Raw genomic sequence first — 24,347 nt, 5'->3', positions numbered from 1 at the left:
CAGGCCATGCGCTGCTGCAGATTTATATCATTGCAGTTGATGCTGTGTCTGAGAAGGTCCAATTAGAACAACTTGGATGGTGATCTAAAGCAGATCTTTGTATAAGAGAAGGTGAAAATGCGTGTGCTTAATCCTACCTGCCCTGCAAAGATTTTGTAAGTTATGTAGCTCAAACTGCATAGTAATAATTACTGTAGGTGTTCCCATCAGTGAGCTTCTGGCCTTCTAGTATGTTGGATAAAAGGAACAAGACCCATGGTCTCCAGGGGCCATCTCAGGCAGTTCAGAAGCATTGTGTGAGCTTCTCAGACTTAGGTGCACACTCTCTTTGGCTTTCACTGGAATCTTTGCTTCCAAGACCACTAACTGATTGTGAAAAAGCTAACATTCAAAGGTACAAATTTGTACATATTTAGTTAATATAGGAAGGGCCAAATCTTGAAATTTGTTACTTGTTTTATTTGCCTTATAACAATCTAGTCATCCTCAGGCTAACTACTGGTGACAGTAGCCTTGTATTTTCATCAGCATTCCAGTAACAGCAGGCTAGCAGAGTCTGCTGTAATAAATTCTGTTTGTTTTCATTTAGCAAAGTAGGGCTAACCTGTTGACTCTCCTGACTGAACATTTCAAGGCTTACCGAAATATATCCAACTGATAGTATCATTCACGATACCGTGTCTGGAGAAAAGCAATTGTATAGAATCCTCTGGATGAAAATCACATTTTTCTTTTGGAACAGCTCTAGTTAGTGCAAGCCAGAACTTCACATATAACTGATACTATACAACGTGTTTTTAAGTGGAAATGAAAAATAAGTGTCTGAAGGAGACTTTATCTGATATTTTCTTTCTAATGATAGAAGTGCCTGTGTACCAACCCTTTAACATCAGCTCATTCTCTTCCTTTCAGATTCCTCAGGAGGTATGTGATCGCTGTGGAAGACTTCTAGCCTATGGATGAGCACCTCCTGTGTCTATTTAGCTACCAGGAGGATTTCTTCCTTACTAATGACAGTTCTTCTGGAGAGCTTTGCTCTTTTATCACAGGATAACTATTTCGTGTTCTGCATAACCATTTCCAAGGGACTGTGGGGCATGAGGCTTTATTACACGCATCCAAGTCCTAATCCTGATCTCATTTATACTTGTTGAAATTTGGCTTCCACTAATTGTGTACAACAGAGGTCATAATTTGCCTGTTTAGGAGAGGTGAAGGCAGGGTCTCTGCACTCTAAAATTGAGAAAATGTAGCTGATGTTGTTTAGAAGAAATGCCGGACTCTGTGGATCCATTCCTTTTATAGTTCCGAGCTGGGGCTCCTAGTAATGAAAAAACAAAAAACAAACCAGCTCAACCTTCCCTAATCCTCCCAAATGTCAATACCAAGTTAAAGAGACTTTTCATTCCTGAAGAAAGAGACCCCGGGGATGTCTGGCAGTAGGAATAGTCTGTACTCATTACTGAGGTCCAGCACTCTGTACTGCCAATTTCTCCTAGGCTTTTCAACCCTATTCTTCCCTCTCAGTTAATGAATGTGTGGTTTTGTAGCAATTAAGTGTGTTCTTTTAACAGCCTTGCAGATGCAAAGAGAAAATGAGCTTTATATGTTGAAAAAGATATGGGATCTGACTTCTTAATCTTTGCAGTCCCCACTTAGCTTAAGGTAGAGTGGGAAGTTGAATAAATACCAAATCCAATCTTATCTATGGAACAAAAGAGGGGGAAAAGGGCATATTATTCTACAGTTTACAACAGAAATACTGAATTATTTTAAAATGTTTGATAACACCTTTCTATGCTCTGATCTTACACAGCCAGAAATCTTATCTGTATGTAATGTTTTATGCTCTGTGTCAACAATGTAGCAGTTATTGTGGATCACTGAATCACGCTTTTTGAAAGACATCCCCGTGGAGCTAAAGTAATGAATAGGAGATTTAAAGCAAAGATGTTATTCATACACTACTGTTTCTTGCTATATCAGTTTTTTGTTTTGTGAGCTATTCAGTGTTTCACATTTAATAATATATTGATATCAAGGAGAAGTTAAGTACTATTTTCTGTATAATCCAAAGCAGTAACTTTAGTATTGCTAACAGAAGTAGGGTATATCTTCTAATTTAGCTCCAAAAGTCTCACGCTTATGATTACTAGTTTGTCCTGTTTTCTGTTCTTTTCTGTCTGTTTAAAGAAATTAGAGACTACAACTCCTATGCAATTAGAACATCTACCCCTTACCATAAATGGTTTAAAGGCATTCAGCAATTTAAACTTTTTTACCTGAAGCCTTTGGAAGCAAAAAATGCTCAATAGATGAACAACTTAAGTAAGAGTAGGTATTGGTTTGACCAGTTTGAGTGCACATTATGATTTTTTTAGTTATTCTATACCACACATTATAAAGACACATGAAAAGATAATCTTTATAGAGAAAAATACGTATCTCTTCTAATTATCTGCCTGACTGTTTCCCATGACAGAACCCTGGTGGATATCTTTTATGCCATCACTTGAGGGTTTATTATTTTATGCTAAGAAAAACTTGAGATAGCTTTTAAGCATTGAAATTTAAATGGGGTGTCTGGCTTGCAAGTGAATTGTCAAATGGTTTCTAACATAAACGCATTTCCCACAGCTGGAAAATAGCACAGATATTCATCTGAACCGTGCTTTCTTCGCAAGGAACCAACCAATAGCCCAGTCTGGGACTTATGTCAACCTGCGTGAAGTCTCCAGCCGTATTAAATTGCCCAAGGGAGAGTACCTCATTGTGCCATCCACATTTGAACCTTATAAAAATGGAGAGTTCTGCCTTCGAGTTTTTTCTGAGAAACAGGCTAAAACTCAGTGAGTATTTTCTTTGTAAAGCCTCCTCTTCTGCTGGTGAGACACATGAATGGAAAGGTCAGATGTTGCACTCTGTGTGAGAGACCCGCATCCTGTGCTCTATCTACCAGCAAGTAAGCAGCAAAATAGGCCCATTTGTAGGACCTGTTTTCTTCTGTGGCCTACCATATGTGACACACACATCCATGTTACAAAGTCATGGTCCTTCAAGTGGCCTACAGCATATACTGGTGTGGTAACTAGATACCTCAGGTCTGTATAATAGAAGTTCCCACAATTAAAGAGTGCAGAGGAAAGATTTGGGAGTAGGATAATGGTTTTAAGAAGGATTGTTTCAGCAGCAGCTGCTGAGTGAAAAAAACAGGAGCCGGGATCCAAGATAAGAACAACAAGACTGGATTTGCCAAGGAAAATATTGGCAAAAAAGTCGGAGACAGAGGAAGGATGGGGAATGCAGGAAACAGGGAACCTAGAGGATTGTTCTGTGTGTTTGGTAACACCTTCTATTAAAACAGCTTGTTTTAATGACGATTTTAAGTGCAAAAGGTACAGTAATCATTTCTGGTTGTTTTATTTCTTTTTTCTTAGGATGATTGGTGATATGGTGGCTGCAAAACCGTATGAGGTAAACACCTTAACTGGGCAGACTGTTTTTTTGTAATGGACTTTTCTTTCAGATAGTGGGGGCAAAATGAATGCAGGATTTTTATTTCTCTTCTGAGCTGAGATCACAGTAGGTGTTTATGCTCAGGAAAAATATATTTTGGTTCCAGAGATTCTTTACTTATCTCTATGGCTTAGTTTCACATGTATTTTCATGTACCTAGGATCACATGGCACAGAAACTGCACCCTTGTAGACTTGGTTGAAATACATTAAACTGTCCTTTCATCCCATACAGGTAGAAGAAGGTGAGGAGGGCATTGAATGATCCTTTTCATAGAAACAAATAGTATTCCCAAAGCCTGAGAGAAACTGCAAAAGCAGACTTCCAAGAAAGTACTGAATTAAGACAGTCACATTATTGCCATGGACATGTGCAGGAACATTTTATCTGCAGCTATTTTATAAGACTATCTTGGTAACAGAAGAAAAATTTTTCATCAACCTTAGAAAGTATTTACTCCCAAACAAAGCCAGCCCCTGACTGTTCTTGATTTTGCTTCTGTCTTGCCATTTCTACAAAGCAAGTGCTCATTTTCCCTTGCTGTAGATTGTTCCCAGTAAAGGTGCTTTACCATATGCCCGTCTTGCTTTCTAGAACCATGTTGTAAATTACACTCTTGGTCATCTTCTTCCTGTAGCCTCATGTCAATAACAAAGATATAGATGATGAGTTCAAGACTCTGTTTCAAAAGCTCTCTGGAGAGGTAAGTGGATTAAAATGGAATTAAAAAAATGAGACCTCTCACTGTTATGATTATGCAAATATTTGGCCTGCCAATTCCTCCTACTGTCTGGTCTTCAAAAACCAGGCAGTTCTCCCCTTTTATTAACTCACAGCTTCAGTTCAATTTATTTTACAATAGAATAGCTCTACTACATTTTCCCTCTTATTGGTGCAAAATGTGATTTGTTCCCATAGTAATTCTGGCATGGAATGACTGAAAATATGGGTGATGGGAGTAAGGACTGTGAAAATATTATTGCATAGTGAAATAAATTGCCCATGGAGCTAGCATATAATTCTGGCAATTGGCTATTTGGCCAATTTCTTCCTTTTGGTTTAGAAGTCCAGGAATCAGAAAGCTGTCGGCTGAACGTTCTCTCTCTCACTGTATTTGATAAACCTCAGTATCCACAGGCTGCTGTGCTAGCCTGTGGCTGCCACTTCAGATTTGCTCTTAATGAACAAGTGGCCAGTGGCAATGAAGAGGGAAAACACCTTGTTAGTTAGAAAGGCTTTTGTGAGTTTTGAGAGGGGAATTTTATTTTTTGATTGTAGTTTCCATAAGCCTGGAAAATCTCAAATGCTCTTCTGAGCTTTTATAGCTGAAAAAAAATCCTCAACTCAGTCAAACCTGCTAAAAAGTTAACATTTATTCAGTCATGTCCCTGTGGCACCTAAAAAACCTTGTATTTCCCATTTGAAAGGGTAGGAAATATTCCCGGCTTCTGCGGAACATCCGTGTGATGTCAGCTGGTAATGGTGGTGTTAAAAAAAAAAAAGAAGGTTTTGCCCTTGGGTAGGGATGGAAGTAAAATAATGCCCAGATGTCTGACAGTGAATGAATTTAGTTTGCTTCAGATGCTTTTCATGTTAACACCTAAAACATATTTTCTGTCCAGGACTGCGAAGTGACTGCAATTGAACTTCAAACTATTCTAAATAGGGTTTTGGCGAAGAGTGAGTATCATTATGTGCTTTGCATTGAGTGGAGCTCAGAGGCAGGGGCTGAAGTGATGAGACATAAATTTGTTCTTTGGTCCAGAGTGAACATCTTCATGTCAGTATCTCAGCACACAAATGGGGTCTATGCTTACAAAACCCAGCTCTGTCAGCTGAGGACAATGAAAAAAATGAGGTTTTCATCCCAGCTGGGCTTCTCCCGGCTTGTTGAACTTCTAATATGGGTGATAGACTCTTACCACCCCCAAAACCAAGAGCATCTCTTGCTTCTTTGTTTAAAAATCCATTTAAATCAGTTGGAAGGAAATAGTGGAAGAAATGTCAGAGCACTTGCTTTACTAGCAAGATTTTAAGGCAGCTGGCACCTGGATGGCCTGCAGAAAAGTATTTGTCTAAAAGTATTTCTGACTTTGACTTCTGTTTTGTACAGGAAAGGATATTAAAAGTGATGGATTCAACATTAATACTTGCAGGGAGATGATCAGCCTTTTAGATGTATCCTTTGAATGTCATTTCATCTTCTTCAAAGTTTCTGGAATTCCTTAGCAAAACTTCTTAACAAGATAAGGCTAAGTTTATACTTCTATTGTCTGGGAACGTAAAATTGAGCCAAGCAGCTCTGTCTGCTCAGGGTGTCAGAAACCTGAACCATTTCATCATCAGCTGTTTCTCTCACCTGCTCTGTGTCTCTCATTGCTTAAACTTTTCCCAAAAAAGTAGAGGAAGAGAAGCAGGAACCTTCTGCCTGGAGGCACCACTGGTACAGCTTCAGATACGTGCACAGCATGCTTGGCTGGAGACAGGTTTTAAGCACACCCTCAGCTTCCGTCTCTAAATCAGCTACTGCTTACAGACCACAGAGCTCAAAGCAGCAGAGACAGGCTGGAGAGCTCTCCCCCTTCTGTAAAGTTTGTGGGACACATGGGAGCTAATGAGCTGTGAGTAGCCAGAGGGAAAGGGGAGGTCAGCCTGCCTGAACAGTGCGACTTTGATGCATGGGGAAGGCAGCTAGTGCACTGGGAGAGTCAAGAGCCATGCCACCAGGATTGCTCTAGCGTTCTCGTGATGTGTTCGTGCGAAGGTCAGAAGGGATCAGCTGTGTAGCACTGGCTATTAGGAGAACTGATGGCTCTCCCCTACACTCCACAGCCTCCCAAAACCAAAAGAGCAGCTCAAAAAGTACAGCATCATGGGGGCCAACTCCCTGTTTCTGTGTAGTTTCCCATAGGAAGGGAAGTTCAAAGACATGGGGAAGCACTGTGTAGCCTACTGTTGACTCTCTCTGCAGTTCCTTCCTCTGGTTTCTAACACTTGTCCACTACTAAGCCAATCCTTTTTTTTTTTTTTCCAAAGTTCTTTGTTTTCCAGAGGACTTAAACCTACTGTTAACCATACAAAATTGTGCTTGTATATTTAACAATCCATATATCATTCTTTGAGACTGCAGATAACCTGGAAATTATTGGCATACCTGTAGCTGACCAAATGTAAAGCTGTGGGCATGGGTGATCTACTTTTATCTAAACTGGTTGCTCTCCTGTTTTGCTAAGGATAGACAAATCCTGACTTTGGAACCATTCCTTAACATACCCAGACTAATGGGACTGGCTCCTTGGGACTTATAGAATTCAAGACTCTTTGGATGAAGATTCAAAAGTATTTGGTAACATAATATTTCTGACTGTTTCCTCTTCTCGTGAAACTCTGAAGTACAGATGCAGAACTATGAGAAGGGTTAAGATATATATATGGAAGTTTTCCTTCTCATAGCTGAAGTTTGTTCCAGGGCTCAGAAACATCTCTGATTTAAGAGGGCACCAGCAGATCTTCTTTCACTTTCGCCTCACGGTTCTCCATAATCCACAGTACCTTCTGGAAAACCAGATTAATGCTCTTTTGTTGTTGGCAAAGACAGCTCTCTCTGCTGCCTGCTGTATTAAAGCTCATATGAACATGTCTCTGCTGCTGAGGTATGTTACATTGCCAGCTGAGCCCTAGCATGCACAAGAAACATATTTTTAGGACCTATCAAAAACCTGTCTTTGTATTTTTAAAACCTTGCACAAATGCAGAATTATTTTTTCTGACAAAAGATATAATATCCCAAGACGTTCACCCAGAATCAGGCAGTCTAAAGGAACATCAGATTTGGACCTGCTTTGTTTAATAACATCCTTTTCAGACAAGTCTGCTGCTATCATGCTTGATGCTGGTCAGCACAGAGCATCTGTCCTGGAGGCTCACAAAGAGACATTCATCCCTCCTTTGTCCTGGGGCTGGTGTTTGCAGAGTGAGCCTTGAGAGCCAATTCCAATCTGAGCTGTAGGTCTGGGTAGTTTCTAATTCTGGACAATAAACCTGCTGGCAGTGTGAAGCATCTGTCATCTTGTCTGAAATATTAAGCAAAATGGACGTTGTCTGTTGCAGTGTTTGCCAAATGATAGGATATTTTCCTCAATGGCCTGCCACCATGCAACATGGAGGCAGGCAGCCTGCCAGCCCATGGGAATGTGTTTCCCAGTCTGCCTTACTTGCCAGTAGCTACTTGAAACGTTTCCTTTGCTCATTAACATTTCAAAGAGCTTTGACTGGTAGGGGCAGCCCCTCGCCCCAGACATCAGGAACCTGAGGTTGTATCTGAAAGTAATTGAAGAGCTATATCCAAATTCCCTCATTCCTCTGCTGCAGGCAATCTATAAGAAGGTGGACAGTGACTACTCTGGTACCATCGACGCCCACGAGATGCAAAATGCCCTCAGTGAGGCAGGTGAGTGCACTGCTTACAGACACCATCAGATCAATGCAGTCCCCCACTAAAAACAAGCACCAGCAGAACAGTAGAGACTCTTCATGGCTTTGCTTCTCTCCCATCTCTTAGATCACAGCACTGCAACTGCCATTCTCTTGTCCCAACAGCCACACACTGCCATGTCCTTTTGCTGTTATAGACATCAAAACCCATCCTCTGTTCTGCATTCGGAACCATTGATATTTTTGTCCATGCTGTGATCATTGCTTATGCATCTGATTATGGCTTGTTCTATTTTTGGCCTCATTATTTCCTAACATAGTTCTTCCTTTTCAGAACTATGCCCAAGCCTTCCTTTTACTTCATTTCCTCCCACCATCTTTCTCTACATAGAGAAGGTGCAAGAGTGATCAAGTCATGACCCAGCCAGATCCTCTTTTTTGGAGCAGTGCTTGCCAGCTCAGGGGTATCTACAGAACCACTATTTTTTGATCTTTCATGCTCAGTGGAGTCTATATGAAAGATCCAGTGACAGAAATATCTCTACCCGGGGCCTGAATACAACCCAATGTGCTATGTGAGCAATTGGCTCTACTGCAATCACTGCTGCACCAAGACTGACTAATTAGGGGTTTATCTGGGGAACGTAGGACTGTTTATGCTGTGAAACAATGTGAAATATGCAGTCTGACAAAATGCTGTGGAAGAAATTCATGCCTCTCTTCACCCAGCACAATGGGCTTTGGAAAGGACCCACAGCAGAGGTGAGTGATGGAGTCCAGCAGATCTTCTGGGAGGAACAGTCCTCAATCCAGCTCTGCCCGCAGCTGCAGTAGTTCATGGATAAGTCACATCAAAGACAGCATATTAATATGCTGTGTCAGTGATTTTTTTTCCTTCTCATGTCTTCAGGTTTCACGCTTAACAGTCAGGTGCAGCACAGCATTGTCATCCGCTACGCCTGCAGCAAGTTGACCATTGACTTTGATGGGTTTGTGGCCTGTATGATCCGCTTGGAGACCCTGTTCAGTAAGTGCCTCTGTTTGTCAGTCAAGGGGGATTCCTGACAATTTTGGGTTCATTAAGTTTTTGATTTTTTTAACTGTGAATGTAACAGATTGCATGGAAATGGGAGAGTGCCAGAATAAATGCATCTGTCTGACAAATCAGAAGAGAAATAGCAAAAGCTTTACCGACTGAATGATCATGGAGTGTGAGGCTACATGTTTTCATAACCTACCATGATCTTCTGCTTTACAGTCATCTCCACTTTATGTTCAGTGCTCTGGCCACAAAGTTGTCCCATCTCCTACAAATGGTACCATTTATCATTTATAGTCCTTACTCAGACCTGATTTACAGGTTTGTTACTGTATCATATCAGATGCTACTGCGTCGGATGCTGTCCTTGTCCTGCTGCCAAACTCTCAGTTTGCTGCTGTAAATCTAATTGTTCTACCCCATGAAGTGGTATACAAATTACTTGTAAGGAGAAAGAACAGCTGTAGTATTCTCTCACAGAACCAGTCTAGATTGTGGCAAAAGGCCAGTCCTCTACATTTTGTCAGACATGCCAAACTCTGTGTTTTACATCTAATTTTTTTTTACTCTCTTCTCCTTTTCAGAAGTGTTCCGTCTCCTAGATAAAGAAAAGAGTGGGGTTGTCCAGCTCTCTTTAGCAGAGGTGAGGTTGGTCAGATTAAAATACCATGTTTTTTAAGCTACAGTAATGGACTGGAGTAGAATATTTCTTTAAAATCAAGTAGTAAACATGACAATGATTCAAAGGGAAACATCTCTTTATGTAGCAAGGGTCTTCAGCTCAGAAGACCTGTCTGAATTAGTAGAATGAACATTTACCTTATATACTCAAAATACCTAAGGTTTCTTGAGAAGGTGCTTACACAGTATGTTTCACTGTCTGCTTTGGAGGGCAGTGGTCAACTCATCAGAAAACACACAGCAAGAAAATATTCTTGTCTGGCAGAGAATGAACTGAACAACCTGCCAGAACTAGAAGAGACCTTTTAAGATTCCAGGTCTCTTTTTTCCCTCTTATTTTTCATGTAAATTTCTCCTGTTGAAGCTTTTATAAAAACAATCAGCTTGAGTCTTCCCTTTGCAGAATACAAATATATCTCAGGAAACAGCTGGAAGAGACCCCAGGAGGTCTATACAATTAATCCTTCCAGATGAGGACTGACTCAAAGGGAAGAAGATGGCTAGGAAGCCCCGTGACCTTCAGTCACAGTTAGTTAAATCTAGCTGAAAGTGTACATTGCATAATCTAGAATTTTTCAAAGACCATGCAGCTTGCCCTGCAGAACAGGTCCTGCCTTGAAAGAGGCCCCACTTGCATTGTCTGAAGCCAATCCTGGCAAAGAATTTCCATGAAGTTCGAGAGCAGATGGACCCTTAACATAAAGCAGATTACAACACGGTGGCAGTCTTTCCAAGCTTGTTCTCCCAGAGCCATTGTGGAGTGCCCTGGTGGCACCCTAAGGACATTCCAGATGGTCTGACTTCTTGTTCTGCTTCTCCCGCAGTGGCTGTGCTGCACCTTGGTTTGAACTACGATCAATGAATTCAGCAGAGACCTCTGAATGCAGAATCACTACTTTGACTTCTCCTTGTTATGGAAAGCAGAGGCAGAAACTTGTTTTTTATTACTGGCAAGTTATTTTTAAGCCCACTAAAAATGAAGTGATCTCCTGTCAGTTAGAAAGTAAATGCACTCTTGAACAAAAACCCAAACCAATAAATAAAACAAACCTAATCCTAACCTCCTTTACTTTTTTTTTTTTTTTCATGCTGAACTGTCACAAATTCTGACTTACCACAGATTGGCCCAGACAGCTTTGATTTGACTTCGAACTGTGCATCGAAATTCAGCAGAGTTCAAAATCCAGGAAGGGATCTCTGCTGACAGCAATATCCAGCATGTGCTTCACAGAGAGAAGCCCACACTCAAAGTGTGGCCAAAATTTGTGTTGCTGCTCTGACTATCTCCATTACTAGCCAATTGTCCACTTTGGCTATGCCAAGTGCCCGCAGAAGCTGGGGGTTAAGAGCTCAGCAGCAGACGAGCTGCTGAGAGCCCAGGGAAATTGGGCATGGACACAGCCCGAAGCCTGAGCAGGGAATTAGGTAAACATATTGCAATTCCTCCACAAGTTACCACAGTTACTTCAACTGACATTTCCTCCTTTGAATTCTTACCCATAGGTGTATTTTGGTGCCCAGAGGTGGGGTCTGGAGTTTTAGGAGAATAGTGATGGGAGCCCAGAAGCTCATAAAGGCAAGCATAGGGGGAGGAATCTAACAGGTGCATGTAGAGAGCTGTCGAGCTTGAGCGTATGCAGGATGTACTGATGTGGGTCATGATTCAAAGAAGAAGCTAATAGTCACTGGCTAACATTGCTATGCTTTCCGAAAATCTTGTAAAACCTTTAAAAATATAAAACTCTCTGTGTTTAATTTCATGGTATTATAAAGAACAGATAATAGCACAGCAATGCAATCAAGATAATCTAGGAGTCTTTTTAGCAATCAGAAAAGTATTTCTTTAACTTCAAGTAATGATCTGACAAGATGACATCTCTTTGACACTTCTCCCTGGGAGCTGCAAGAGTGCAGGCAAAGGGCTGTGTTCCCAGGGCAGACGTGGGGCCGAGGTTCTGTCTACCTCTCCTCCAAGACTGTGCTTGAGAGATGCCTTTCTCCACACCCACTTGTTCCTGAGCTCTTTCTTCAAGCAGGAAGAAATGCCTTGTGACAGCCCCCAAGCCTCAGTTTGACATCTCTGAGCATTTCTTGTTAGTACTGGCTACAGCTGTCTGACTAAAAGGGGAGTACGGCCTGTAGCAGTGTGTCCCTCTGCCTTCCTGATAGACGGTATTCACTTCTGTCATTTGGAATCCCTCTCTCAGTAAAAGAGAAATAAATACCTTTTAGTTCAGGATGCGGGATAAAATCAGCCAGTGGGGAACTGTAGGTTTTACCCTGCTGTTGCTGTCCATTTTTCACCAGTCATGACATGCACACAGCTGTCTTGGGTTGCCACCAGTTTCTTGGGGTAGATATTTGCCTCCTGACCAACAATAGACACCTACATACCTCCACCTGCCTGGAAAACAGAGCTACCTGGGGCAAACTGAGGTCTCAAAAACCTTGAGAATTTTCTAGTGAGTGCTCTGCCTGTTTGGTAAGATGAACTTGTCCTTCCCTGCCCTATATCTTGAGTATGCAACACGTCTCCTTACTTACCATGCAGCAGGGTGAGCTAACAGCTTGCAGCTTCAGATTTGCTTTCTGCTCACATGCACTATTCATGAGTTCATTCCATTTATGATCACAGAGAAGCCTCTCTAAACAGGACTGGGAAAACTCTCATATACACAGAAACCCACTGCTGTTCCCGGTTCTCCCCTTACATCAAACAAGATGCCCCCACCACAGTAATTCTCACAGTTATCTCAATGACTCTCACCCTCCTGTACAGCATGGGCAGAGTGCTACACTCCATCTTCCTTTATCTTTGGGAAGCAGGCAGCTCCAGAGGAGCCACCTCCTCTTTCATTTATTCTTTGAGGACAGCATTTGAGTATCAGGTTTCAGACAACAACTGCTCAAAAATAAGCCTTTTCAAGGGATTGAATGCACTTCTCTTTTTCACTTGATGCATCTGCAAAAAGGTGATTAAAGTCCCCCTATTTTCCTTGCTTGTGCAGCAAGATGAACAAATGTCTGTGCTCATTAAATCTCCCAGTTAGTCCTGATGGGGCTGTAATGCCTGTTGACTGAAGTGCCTCTAGTAGCTTCTGTGGAAGCAGTGGGGTTTGGTGGGCTGAGCCAGGGTGTGGGTGTCTGGACTCCCTGCACTCTTGTACCTTGGTGCTTGGCCATATTTCGTTATCAGAGCTGAGAAGCGCTGGTTGCTCCTGTTAGATTTGAGTAGCTCAGTTGTGGGGAATTATAATGCAGGTAAGTCACAAAGGCTCACCTATTACAGATACATTCTCTGTCACAATGAAAACCTTGCTAAATGGCATGATCAACACCTTATAAATGAGGTGGGGTGAAAAGAGACCCCCCCACAGAAACTCTGTGATGGTTTTTCAAAGCTTTTCTTTCACTCTCCACTTCCCTGTAGAAATGTTTTCACATGCACTGCAACCTACTAAACTGAAAACTTGAAGTCTCTACATCGCTCCTGTAAAACATAATTTATATTAGACTGATATTAATCATCTTGTGGTTCCTTACAGAAGAACTTTCCATTGGCGTAACTCTTACCACATCAGCAACTGACACCAGCTTTGCACCAGTGTAAATATTTGTACGAGGTGCAAGACAGTCACTGGGATTTGGGATTCTGCCTGTGAGCTAGAAGTATAAAAGGAATCCGCCTTGTATAGGCAGCTGTTTGTTACCTGCTCATACTCCCAGAATGGGAGATCTGCAGAGGGATCTCTCCTTTCACATCACTACAGGCTAATGGTCAGATTCGTGGCTAATGAATACGCACAGAAGGTACAGTCCTCTTCAAACTCCTTTTCATTCCTTTACTTCAGACAATCCTGCTGAATCTGACTCGACTGTATGTTTTGGTTCTTCTTTTCCATATAGTTCAAACAACTGGGCAGGCTTGGAAGTGCTGAGATATTATGAGCATGATTTTCTTTTCCATCTTATTGAGGATGCATCCAAAATCCCAGTTTGCTGATATTGTTATCCCAGCTTAAGTTTACAGACTGGAAATTCAAATGAAGTTCATAAACGCAAGTGAGATTGTGGTTGCAAAAGGAACCAAAATTCCAAAGCTTTTGAAGTTTCTCCACCACTAATGATGTCCCTAGTGATAGTTAATCTTAAAGTAGTGCCCTGCTGCTGCCTGACAAGCTTGTTGCCATGGTGTCTGTATCTCTCTGTGTAACTGGCACATACAGCATAAAAATCCTCTCGTTCTTTAATAGAGCAAATTACTCCAGTTGTTACTGTTGGCTGCTCATTAACTCCTTCCTCTGTCTTTGAAAAAATTTTTTGCAGGTCTCACCTGAAACACAGTCCCCCCCAAAATCACAAAATCACGTGCTGTTGTGAACAGAAGGGCTTGCTGGTATGGTTCCCAGGGAGGGATGGGTGTGCCAGCAAAAGAGTGTGGCAGAAAAAATAATCTGTAGGAACGGTTCTGGGAGATGGATGAAAGAAGCACCTGAGCAAATGCTGGGAGGACAGCCAAGAAGCTGAATGAATCAGGTTTTCAGCAGTGCAGGAGCAGAATGATGGCAGAAACTGGAGAAAACCATTCTTTGACTCTTGCTTCTTTCAGGGAACAAGGCACATGCATTGTCTTCATCATACACAGGTCTGACTCAGAAAAGCAAATGATCTTCTTTTATTTGGAAAACTCTGCAAACGTTACTGTTTTCATCTTTTCACCCTCCTCTAAATGTGAAATAACTACTAGCTATGGATAGCACAGGATTTGGGATTTCTGAAGATTTTTCACTTCTGTGTCTTCTTGGCTCTGTACAACGTAACTGCCTAATTAAGCCTGCACTCCTTGGCTAGCTCGTGGGCACAGCTCTCTGGACACCTGGGTTTTAACATCATCTATCTTTAATGCCATCCATGTAGGCTTGACCAAGAAAGAAAACCTTTTATTTGATCATCAATATCAGCAAGATACCTGGCACACTCACTAAGCTAGCTAGCTTAAAACTGCATGTATTTGTAAAGCTGTGCATGTTTTCACAAGCTGTAATCATACTCTTAGACTGCTGTGTAAATTTACACAGCACACATGCCAAAGCAGGTAGGATCTCTTGGGATTTTAAGGGGCTCTGTGATCAACACAGTTTAAGGTAAATTGTGTTTTAAAAGCTCATCATGTTTGTCCATTAATTTTTGGTGAGTTAGAGATGAAAAAAAACAGTGTTCATACAACAAAGCATTATTCTCATTTTGTTGTGGAGCCAGGCTATGTGAGCCACTGCAGCACCTCCAGGCAGCTCCATGCAAGGGAGCAACAACGTCTGTGGCTGTGATGGCCACTTCTCCTCCTCTGGTCTTCTGATGGGCAGATCCTGTCACACAAAGACTCTGAAGGATACTGTGTTGTGTGGCCTCTTCTGCTGGGGAATCCTTGTCTGGGAAATGGGAACTGTCAATACAGGAGAAGACGAAAATAAGACCAGTTTCAGAATGAATCAGGAAGGAATTAATGAAACAGCAGAAAGGAGGTTAAAGGAAAATGAGGAAATGACAAAGTACCAATCTGGCCTCTAATCGGTAGAACACCTTTAGTGAAAGTCCTGAGAGAACAAGCTGTAGGAAGCAGTGGTTGTGAGCTTGGCAATAATGAATGTGCAGTTGATTTCAAAAGAGAGTGCCAGCCTTCTACAAGTTAATTTAATTTGAACTCATCTTGGTTCGAGGCTGGAATTTTTTTGTGTGTTTTTACACAGACTGATAACATTTGAATTTCAGACAAGCTGGTCTGGTGCATGAGAACATGAAAGAGGAATTATCTAACCAAATTTTAGTTTCCGAGCTGACAAGTGCACAAGCAATAAAGAAGCTTCATATGGTGATACCAGTAATGGGAAAAAATCAGGACTTTAGAAATGGTTTGGGTCACATGAGGGATTTCCTTGTGTTCTGCCAAGTTAGCAGAAAGTTTAGGTGTAGCCTTCTGAATTAGGAGTTTGAGGTCCTGTTCTCCTTTTCGCTAGTGGCTTCCAGTGTATCTTTGCTGCACTCACTTAAATTTCCCACCACCTGAATTTAGACCTTATCTCCACAGCTGCAGTGCTCAGACTTGCCTGTGCTCAGCTGCCACCTGCCCATGGAGATGTCTCAGCTTGAACGTGCTGCAGATTTTGTGCTGGAGCTGCTGACGTCCCTGAAGGCTGTTTTTCTACATGTGCAGAAATTTATCAGTTTTGACAGTTTTTAGTTTCTGGCATCTAACTCAGACTCAAGGCCAACCAGGTTCCAAGTATGAAGTGTTTTTCTAGAAAGATGTCCCCTGAGAGACCCAGTCCCAGAGACGTATCAGACTATGCCTGAAGTACGTCAGGAGAATCTAGTTCCTATTGAAATACAGTGACAGCACTGTTTTCATCAGAAATCTGCCTATGGAGAAGTTGTTTCCCTGCCACTTTCACTCTCTTCCCGTACATGGTGGTATAGTGGTTTAAGCATTTGACTAAGATGGATGTGAGAAACTTTGGTTCAAGCCCTTCTCTCTGCAGATGATTCAAGTCAGCATCTCCAATCCTCAGGCTGGGGTCTACCATGTAGCCCATCAGTGATATTGCAGGAGAGGCTCTTCTCCATTCCTTCCCTGGAAGCTATGCCACTGCACTAAGCAAATGCAAGTATTCACGTACCACAAAAACAGAAAACCAGAGTGAGAAGGAGCCCCACTGGGAGGCTCAGCAGTGTAGCCTGAGGTTTGACCCCAAAAGAAGGGCTGATCAAGGGCAGGAGCTCAACACAAAAGACTCACTGGCAAAGGTCTGTGACTCTTGCAACCCGGGGGGTGCCAGCAACACTGTCACTGATATATTTTGCTCATCCTCGTAATAAGCCTTTAGCCAGCTTTGTCCATAGGACTGCCAATATTATTCAAGTTTTAAGGCTCTTGCTCTCATCGCTACCTGATGTCCTATCACCATTCTGTGATGTAAAGGTGCTACATAATTGTGATGTCCTATTGTCAAATGGGATGTACATATTTGAAGACAAGGTGCATTTTGTAAACAGCATACACAAGAACGTATCTTGAAAAATCAGATAGTTGTCAAACTGGGACATTGTTTCTCTGAATTCATATACATAGAACAGATGAAATTTTCACAAATGACAGGAGTATTATTCTTCTGTTGCAATTTTATTTTACTCTGAATGAACACTTCAGTTTTGGAATTCCTTTGGGGAGGGGTGGGGGGGGGGAGTGGAATTACATAGAATATTGTTGCCCAGACATCTTTATTTCATTTAAAAGTATATGACAATATAATGATAATTGGCTTGAGGATGCTTGAAGAGGAAATATTCCCATCCCTAAACTCAAAATCATTGATGGATGGAGGCAATTAAATTAGAATAGAGACCTCCTTGAGGGAGTCCAGCTTGAACTAGTCAAAACCTTGTCAGACCACAAGGGTTTACTGCATTGAGCAAAAAGAGAGCTGCATGTTTCAGTATTGGTTTTGCTAAGTTGGAGTGTTCTGATATGTGTAGTAAATCATGCTACCTGCCATTGGAGTGGTCAATACAGAAGTCTGGGAATACAGTCCATTCAGAGACACTGTAAAACCAATTACACCACCAGAAGATCTTAAGAATACTACAAAGATAGACAAGACTGTGCTGCAACACGTCTTCAATCTGCACTCCCTAAACATTTACTTCTAATTAATTTTCTTAATTGCACAACAGTGCACTTCCTAATTACACTGGGGAACCACTCTTGGATTGTAACAGGGTCTTTATCTATTGCTCAGATTGTTCTGTCTGTTGCTTTATCGGCATACTCCCTGGCCTAATTTTGTGCTAGCCTTTATGTCTACGAGCAAACTGCTTGGGGAATGCTTGACAGATCCTTCAGCTGATGCAGCTACATCTCCAAGGACCAGATGGATGCCCTTATTCACACTGTGTTACTACTTGAGTAAGTGCCATTGAAATCAGTGAGACTACTGCGGAAACACTTATTGCACAATGTAAGGGCTTTGTGAAGAGCTCATACAAAGAACAGCCAGAGGAGGCTGTTCATTCATGGTGCACAAGCACAGTTTTATTGGTCCTACAATACCCAGGAGCTAGACTATGGCTTCTTGAGTGTCGTCTAATTTGGGGAGTAACTAAGTCCTTATCAACAGATGGCATGCTCCTGAAACATTGAGCACAATCAGTACCAAAATTAGTCATTTCCATGTGATGCTGACAGAAACTAGCAGCCCCAAGTCCCCAGACACCTCCACAACTATCCAGCTATTGTGACAGACATACACAACAGTATAGACAAATATGCAAAGGTAATTACAATCAAGCAGTAAAAAGACAGGCAATCCAAAATCCCAGAGTGAAGAGTCTGCTTTTGTTTTTTGAAGGAACATATGTCCCAGCACTGCCAAATAAATTGGCTGGGCAGTAATGTGCTTTGTTTTGCCTGGCTATGCATAAGACTGAGGTTAAACACCTACAACAAATTCCTTGTTTTTTAATGGAACCAATGTGGTTTAAAACAGGCTTGGTGCCTCTGGGTTTCCACCACTACTGGGAAGTAGCTGAAGTCTGTATCCTTTTTGCCCTGTCCTCAAATTTTATTGAAAACTTCTAAACATTTCATAATAATGTTTGGTAAGTTTTGTAATTCTTTTCCTCCTCTATTTTCAAGTTTTGTAAGACATGACTTCTTAGCCAATGGCTTTATTAGGAGCTCTCCTAGAAACATCTGCTTCACACAAGGAGAAGCAGATGTTCAATATAATATTGAAGTAATAAATTTAAACCTAATCAAAGGAAATCTATTTTACAGAATGCTAACTAAACAGTGGAGCTTATTGTCACTGGATCTTGTTGGTCTACAGTATCGGGAAAGACATGAAAAGAGCTCATATATACGTATGGATGTATGATTAAAAAAGGATATTCAGTGTTTTAATAATTATTGCTAAAACAGCTTTTGGAAAATTATGAAACCTCATGATTTCAGGCTTTGAGCTGACTTCTAATATTAGAGATAGAGAGCAGACCTACTGTGAAGTTTAAAATATCCCTCTATCAATGTGCTTACTCTGAAACACTTGGTCTTGGATACTCTGAGACAGAATGGTCCATTGGATGGATCACAGGTCGATTCCAGGAGACTGGTGTCTCCTTCACATATCAGCTGGACTCGTACTCACCTGCTGTGCGCTTACCGCTGGTGCTTTGCTGTTCTCCGCTTGCCATTGCTAAGAGCAATGCATTAGCAATGTAAGTTGCTGCTTTGCTGAGCAGAGAGGAGTTGACATGTCATAGAACAGGAAGAACTTGCACCCTCTCAGAAAGATTTCACTTTTCCTCCACCTTTGTTTTCTACTTTTACTGCATCCTAAATAAAAGCAGCTGAGTAGTAAATAATATGTTTATTCTTTATGAACAGACTTATAAGGCAACAGAGACCGTGAATTGTGCTCTCAAAGCCCTGTTTTAGCCAATTGTTGAGTTTGATAAAATATGCATGAACAGTAAAAACTATTCTAAAGCAGAGGACAACCTATAAAAGAGTAATTGTCCTTTTCTTTAAAATTAAAATCACTTACAATGTACGGGCTTGAAGGCACTAAGATATGTATTAAAAATATTTTGTATAGCCTCAATCTCTGTCAATTGTGAAAAACCTCTCTGGGTCTCAGGCTCTGTCCCAAGACCTCCCTCACAATGTGCAGCACTTGGACAAGCCACAGCTCTAATTTCCAGATCTGATTACAGTAATGATAATAGTGACTGTAATTCCCAGATTACCTTAAAAAAAAAATCCCGTTATAAGTCCTCTTTTCCAGAAGCTCTAGAAAATTACTTGTGGGATGGAATAACCTTCCTGTAGAATTTGAAATAGGTGTCCTGATAGAGATCAGTCCCAAAAGGGAAGCATCTGGGTGCCCAAAGGGACAAATATTTCTGTCTGTAAGCATGTTTCTCAGTGATGATGAAAATAAGAGCTGTAATGCTTCCTTTTCATCTAACCTTTTTAACACAATCACATTAGCACATAGCTTCAGCCTGAGTTTTTTCTGTCGTCCATTCCAGCAACCAAGATCTGTGTGACGGATCTGCTTTCAAATTGCATATGACACGTACCAGGTGCCGCATCCATGAACACTGCACAAACAATGAAATCCAAAAATTGCCTTTCAGCATTGCCTGATTAGCACTAGTATAAAACAGCAACAAGGTCTGCCCAAGCCCGAGGATTGGTCTTGCTCTCTGCAGTGCACTTCAGATCACATTGCCAGTGGCTTTCCCACCATTGTACTTTCTGAGAATGTAAATGGAGGAAGGCAGGCTGCAAAAGAAAAGGATGGTTGCTATTAGATTAGGACTTGGGAGACTTGGGCTTATCTCTCTGTTCTAATGCAAATGACTTGCATGATTTTGAGAAAAAGTCATTTAATCTCTTGTGGAGTCCCCATTTCCCATATTTGCTGTCCTTTCTTCTACAGCTTGGCACTCCCTTCTACTTGATCTAGGCCTAAACTTCTGCTCAATCTGCATTACTGCACTAGATTCAACTGTCATGCTGATGTAACAGAGGCTGCCATACTGGAAATGCAACACGATGCCAACCCTGCAAGCCCTCTTAAAAATGAAAAGTTCCTCTGCATGCAGACTGGTAGATCCCCGTGTTTTCTGTTGCCCATAATACCCATATGAAGTTATACGCTCATTTTCCAAGCAAAAGAGTTGTTAATTTTCTCAGTGACACCCATCAAACTGGTCAGGTGTCCCAGGACACCATGATGAATTGGGCTTCCACCAAACAAAATAGGTACTGGTACTGGTTTTATTTTTTAGCCTAGACCATGAGTAGCATCTTTGCTTTAAGTGAATTTGCAAAGTATAAATGTTTGGAAACTCAGTAAATGACATCCCTAGTGTTATAGAAGGGCAATAAAATCTGGACCATACTTTTCTGGGTTTATAGGAGTGAGAGGAATAAAAGGCAATAAAATGTGAGTTATCACTGAAGTCATAAGTTTGACTCTAAAGGCCAGATCAGCTGATAAAACAGTTCATTCTTTCCAGTTCTGATTAGGAGGATGCTTTAATCCTAAAAACATCCTTGCTGAATTTACTCACATGTGCCAGTGCCCATGGTTATCTCTAGAAACAATAAGAATGATTCATTTCAGCTTTGGACATGAGTTGAACTACAAGGACCATGACTCACTGCATGGGACAGAGTCGAGGGGGTATCACCAGTTCATACCCAGATGAAGGAGTAAGTATGACTTGTTTTGAAAGCAATTTCAAAACTAGAAGTGTTTAATTGCAGAGATCCAGTGAGTACTCCTGCATGGCAGGAGTATTAAAATGGTAATGTGCCAGCTCCTTTTGGCAGGGCCTGGACATATCTCAGTAGAGTTTTTTTCTGGAAGTTTTCTTTCCTGCTGGGTTGCTCACAAACAGAGGAAAGCTCCAGCTCCCCTGGGGCTCTGCTGTAACGTGCTGCTGAGTGCTTCCTGCTGTCTGGGAGCCTGCATGAGGACCCAGCTGCATGGTGGCACTGGAGAGAGATGGGCTGCCTCGGAGTTCAGAACAAGCTAGGTGTGAGTACCAGAGGAGAATCGATGTGAAAGACCTTTACAGGAATGTCCACCTTATGTTTAAAGTTTCTGTGCTGAGATATGAGGAATGTGGCCAGAAAGAGCCAAAGACATATGAATGACGGAGGGGCATTATAAGTATTTCTTATCCCAGAGAGACTTCTGAGTGATTCAGTCTGATCTATCCTGGCTGAAATGTTCTTGTTTGGGTTGTTCAAATTCTAATTATCTCTATTTCTTTCATACATGTGTAATACATGATGTCTATTTCTATTCTGAATGCAGTACTTTCTCTCTCTAAACTGACATGGACAGATTGCAAAAGGTGCAAGGTACTGATTTTGTTGATGTTGAACTATAAATTAGAGCTAATTTCTTAGCCACTTGTAAATAATTCTGTGAATTTGTTTTAAAATAGAATTTGAAACTTACTGAAATTATAGGTACGTTTTCAGATAATAACATAAAGCTTATGATAACTGAATTTGAGTATAGTAGGTAAACATCTGTTTTTCTCTTCAGGAAAAAAAAAAGGCATGCAAAATGATAGGGGGATTAAAGATGCCTAAAAAGATATTTAGAATAAAATATTGCCCATGACTAAGAGTGCTCCCGACTTTGGATTCAGTACAGCCATGCTGCCAGTGACTTCTACCCGTGCCTGCTTGCTGGAGCTTTTTTTACAGAGGCTCTTCAGTGCAGTATGGAGCTGTCAGCATAATACTGATCTCAGGCAAAGACAAGGCGATATAGGCATCCCTAGCCAAGTCCTCCAGTTCTGCACCCCATGGCAAGGCCTGAGCTGGAGAGATGTCATCCAGGCTCCTTCCCAGAAGGACCTGTGGTCCTATGGGCAGAGCAGCTTGGGCTGTGAAGGCAGATGAGCTGCTAGAAATTCAGGTGCAAGGTACTGAGGAGTGTTATTAGACTGTCTAAGGATTATATTGTTGTGTTTTGTAAGCAGTTAAATGTCACAATGAAAAATGTTTACATTTTGAAGGATAAACAGAATCTTTTTTTATTGCTGTTTTGAATCCTATGCCTTTGCTGTGCCCCAAGGCCAACATTTCATATCATTAGCATATTCATTTCTTGGTCTGTTTTTATTTATTTATTTATTTTTCTTATTTGATAAACATCAAGTGTATCTGACCTAAACAACACAAGATGCAGTTCAGTTGGGTAGTTTTAATGAACTCTGGGAGGCTGGAAGACAAAATCAGGAAGTATTTGAAGACAGTACTTGTATTTTACATTGTGTTGTGGCAGCTGAAATTAAGTTCTGATTAATATTGTTCACAGCCAGTAATAAGTGATTGTACTGAATTTGATTGTTGGTAGTTTTTCAATACATACCATGAGTCAAACAAGTAAAAGACCAAGGAGGTATGGCCAAGGGGCGTGATGGGAAGGAAAGAGGGAGAGGGTATTAATGTGTTATATGTGGAGTGTACATGCCCACTATTTAACCACAGTTCTTTCCTATTCCATACCCTCAGGCACCCTGAAGCTAATAACCCTGTCATCTGGAGAGATAACGTAACACAGATTATAACAGTTTCACTAAATAAGTAATTTTAAATTAATTATATTGCATCCTCATAAGACCAGCTCTGGTTGACTCCTCATTTCTTTTGAATTATTTTGTCAGGATTGAATAGATTTATTTTACAGAGAAAGTTGGGTGTGCTTGTACAACAGCTGATGCTGAGTGTCTTTCTAGGGCAGAAAAAGAAGAGTGCCTGTGACTGTGTTTATATTGTGACACAGTCCATGTCACCTCTATGTAGTTATGCTCCAAAGCAGTTCCCTTGACTATTTCAGTAAGCCCAGAGTCTGCTGGTTGACAAAGCAGTCCCTTTATTTTGATTTTCCAGTGATATAAATGGCACTGACAAGTTCCAGAGAGGAGGATTGGAGTAAAAGTCTCTCAGCCTACCTCCATAACAGCTACTTGAGAAACATTTCCTCAAAATGATTTTTTTTTTTCCTTTGGCCAACAGTGCCTCTGTGTTGAAACGGATCTGTAAATCCATTCCACTACTTTAAAAGAGGAGCGGCCAACAGGTTGAGGGAGGTGATTGTCCACCTTTGCTCTGCCCTTGTGAGGCCCCACTGGAGTACTGCATCCAAGTCTGGGGTCCCCAGCACAAGAAGGATGTGGAGCTGTTAGATCATGTCCCGGGGAGGGCCACGAAGATGATCAGAGGGCTGGAGCACCTCTTCTATGAAGAAAGGCTGAGAGAGCTGGGGGTGTTCAGTCTGGAGAAGAGGAGACTCCAGGAAGACCTAATCACAGCTTTTTAATACTTAAAAGGAGCTTACAAAAAAGATGGAGAACAACTTTTTGCTCGGGCAGATAATGATAGGACAAGGGGGAATGGTTTTAAACTAAAATAGGGGAGATTTAGATGTTAGGAGGAAATTCTTCACTCAGAGGGTGGTGAGGCAGTGGAACAGGTTGCCCAGAGAGGTTGTGGATGCCCATCCCTGGTGGTGTTCAAAATCAGGCTGGACAAAGACCTGGGCAACCTGATCTAGTGGGTGGCATCCCTGCCTGTGGCAGGGAGGTTGAAACAAAATGATCTTTAAGGTCCCTTTCAACTTAAGTTGTTGTATGATTCTGTGATTCTATGATATTCAGTGTCAGAGTAGAGATGAAGCAGGATGGGAATTTAAATGGTTTCATTCAATTTTTTTTCCTCAGAGACTGAGTTTACAGGAAAAAATGTTTGAAATCCAAACATTGAATTAGAAACTTATTTTCAAGCAATAAAAAATAATAATAATAATAAAAAAAAAAACTCATGATTTTGGCTTTTTAAACTTGGTTTAGAATAATGGAAGAATAATGGAGAAGTGGGGATATTCAAAGTGATGGTAATTCTCTTGGGGCAGCAAAGAAGTCTTTGGCCTTGGCATGCTACAAATGGGCCACAAATCTGGTTTTGGAAATGTCTAGTTGAATATTCACTCTGGAGATCCTCCTGGTCCACTTATAATTAAATGCACTCAGGGACATATATGGCAGATCATTACAACACTTGTGAAGGAGCAGTTGTTAAACTTTTGAG

The 24,347-nt window shown here is 41.3% G+C and overlaps 1 protein-coding gene and 1 long non-coding RNA gene across 3 annotated transcripts in view; one reads left to right on the top strand and one right to left on the bottom strand.

Annotated features, from left to right (window-relative positions):
- CAPN8 (calpain 8) overlaps window positions 1-10,727 on the top strand; it is a 32,865-nt gene extending 22,138 nt beyond the window's left edge. The window contains exons 11-21 of the mRNA XM_080586390.1: window positions 913-924; window positions 2,638-2,849; window positions 3,438-3,474; window positions 4,154-4,219; window positions 5,139-5,196; window positions 5,630-5,694; window positions 6,794-6,862; window positions 7,888-7,966; window positions 8,861-8,977; window positions 9,574-9,632; window positions 10,495-10,727. Coding sequence (XP_080442516.1) covers window positions 913-924; window positions 2,638-2,849; window positions 3,438-3,474; window positions 4,154-4,219; window positions 5,139-5,196; window positions 5,630-5,694; window positions 6,794-6,862; window positions 7,888-7,966; window positions 8,861-8,977; window positions 9,574-9,632; window positions 10,495-10,518 — 798 coding nt within the window. The 3' untranslated portion in view covers window positions 10,519-10,727. The remainder of the gene's footprint in view (window positions 1-912; window positions 925-2,637; window positions 2,850-3,437; window positions 3,475-4,153; window positions 4,220-5,138; window positions 5,197-5,629; window positions 5,695-6,793; window positions 6,863-7,887; window positions 7,967-8,860; window positions 8,978-9,573; window positions 9,633-10,494) is intronic.
- A 4,281-nt stretch (window positions 10,728-15,008) lies between these two features.
- LOC308192623 overlaps window positions 15,009-24,347 on the bottom strand; it is a 33,877-nt gene continuing 24,538 nt past the window's right edge. Inside the window, exon 5 of one of the 2 annotated variants that reach the window (XR_013948940.1) lies at window positions 15,009-15,113. This is a non-coding gene — a long non-coding RNA (uncharacterized lncRNA). Of the gene's footprint in view, window positions 15,114-16,891; window positions 20,013-24,347 lie in introns of those variants that run through there. The other variant, XR_013948941.1, reaches the window with a different exon arrangement.

This window comes from Anser brachyrhynchus (assembly GCF_964034855.1).
Source record: "Anser brachyrhynchus genome assembly, chromosome: 3".
NCBI lineage: Eukaryota > Metazoa > Chordata > Aves > Anseriformes > Anatidae > Anser > Anser brachyrhynchus.
Note: the sequence above shows the minus strand (reverse complement) of the source record. Positions and strands in the feature narration are given on the sequence as shown.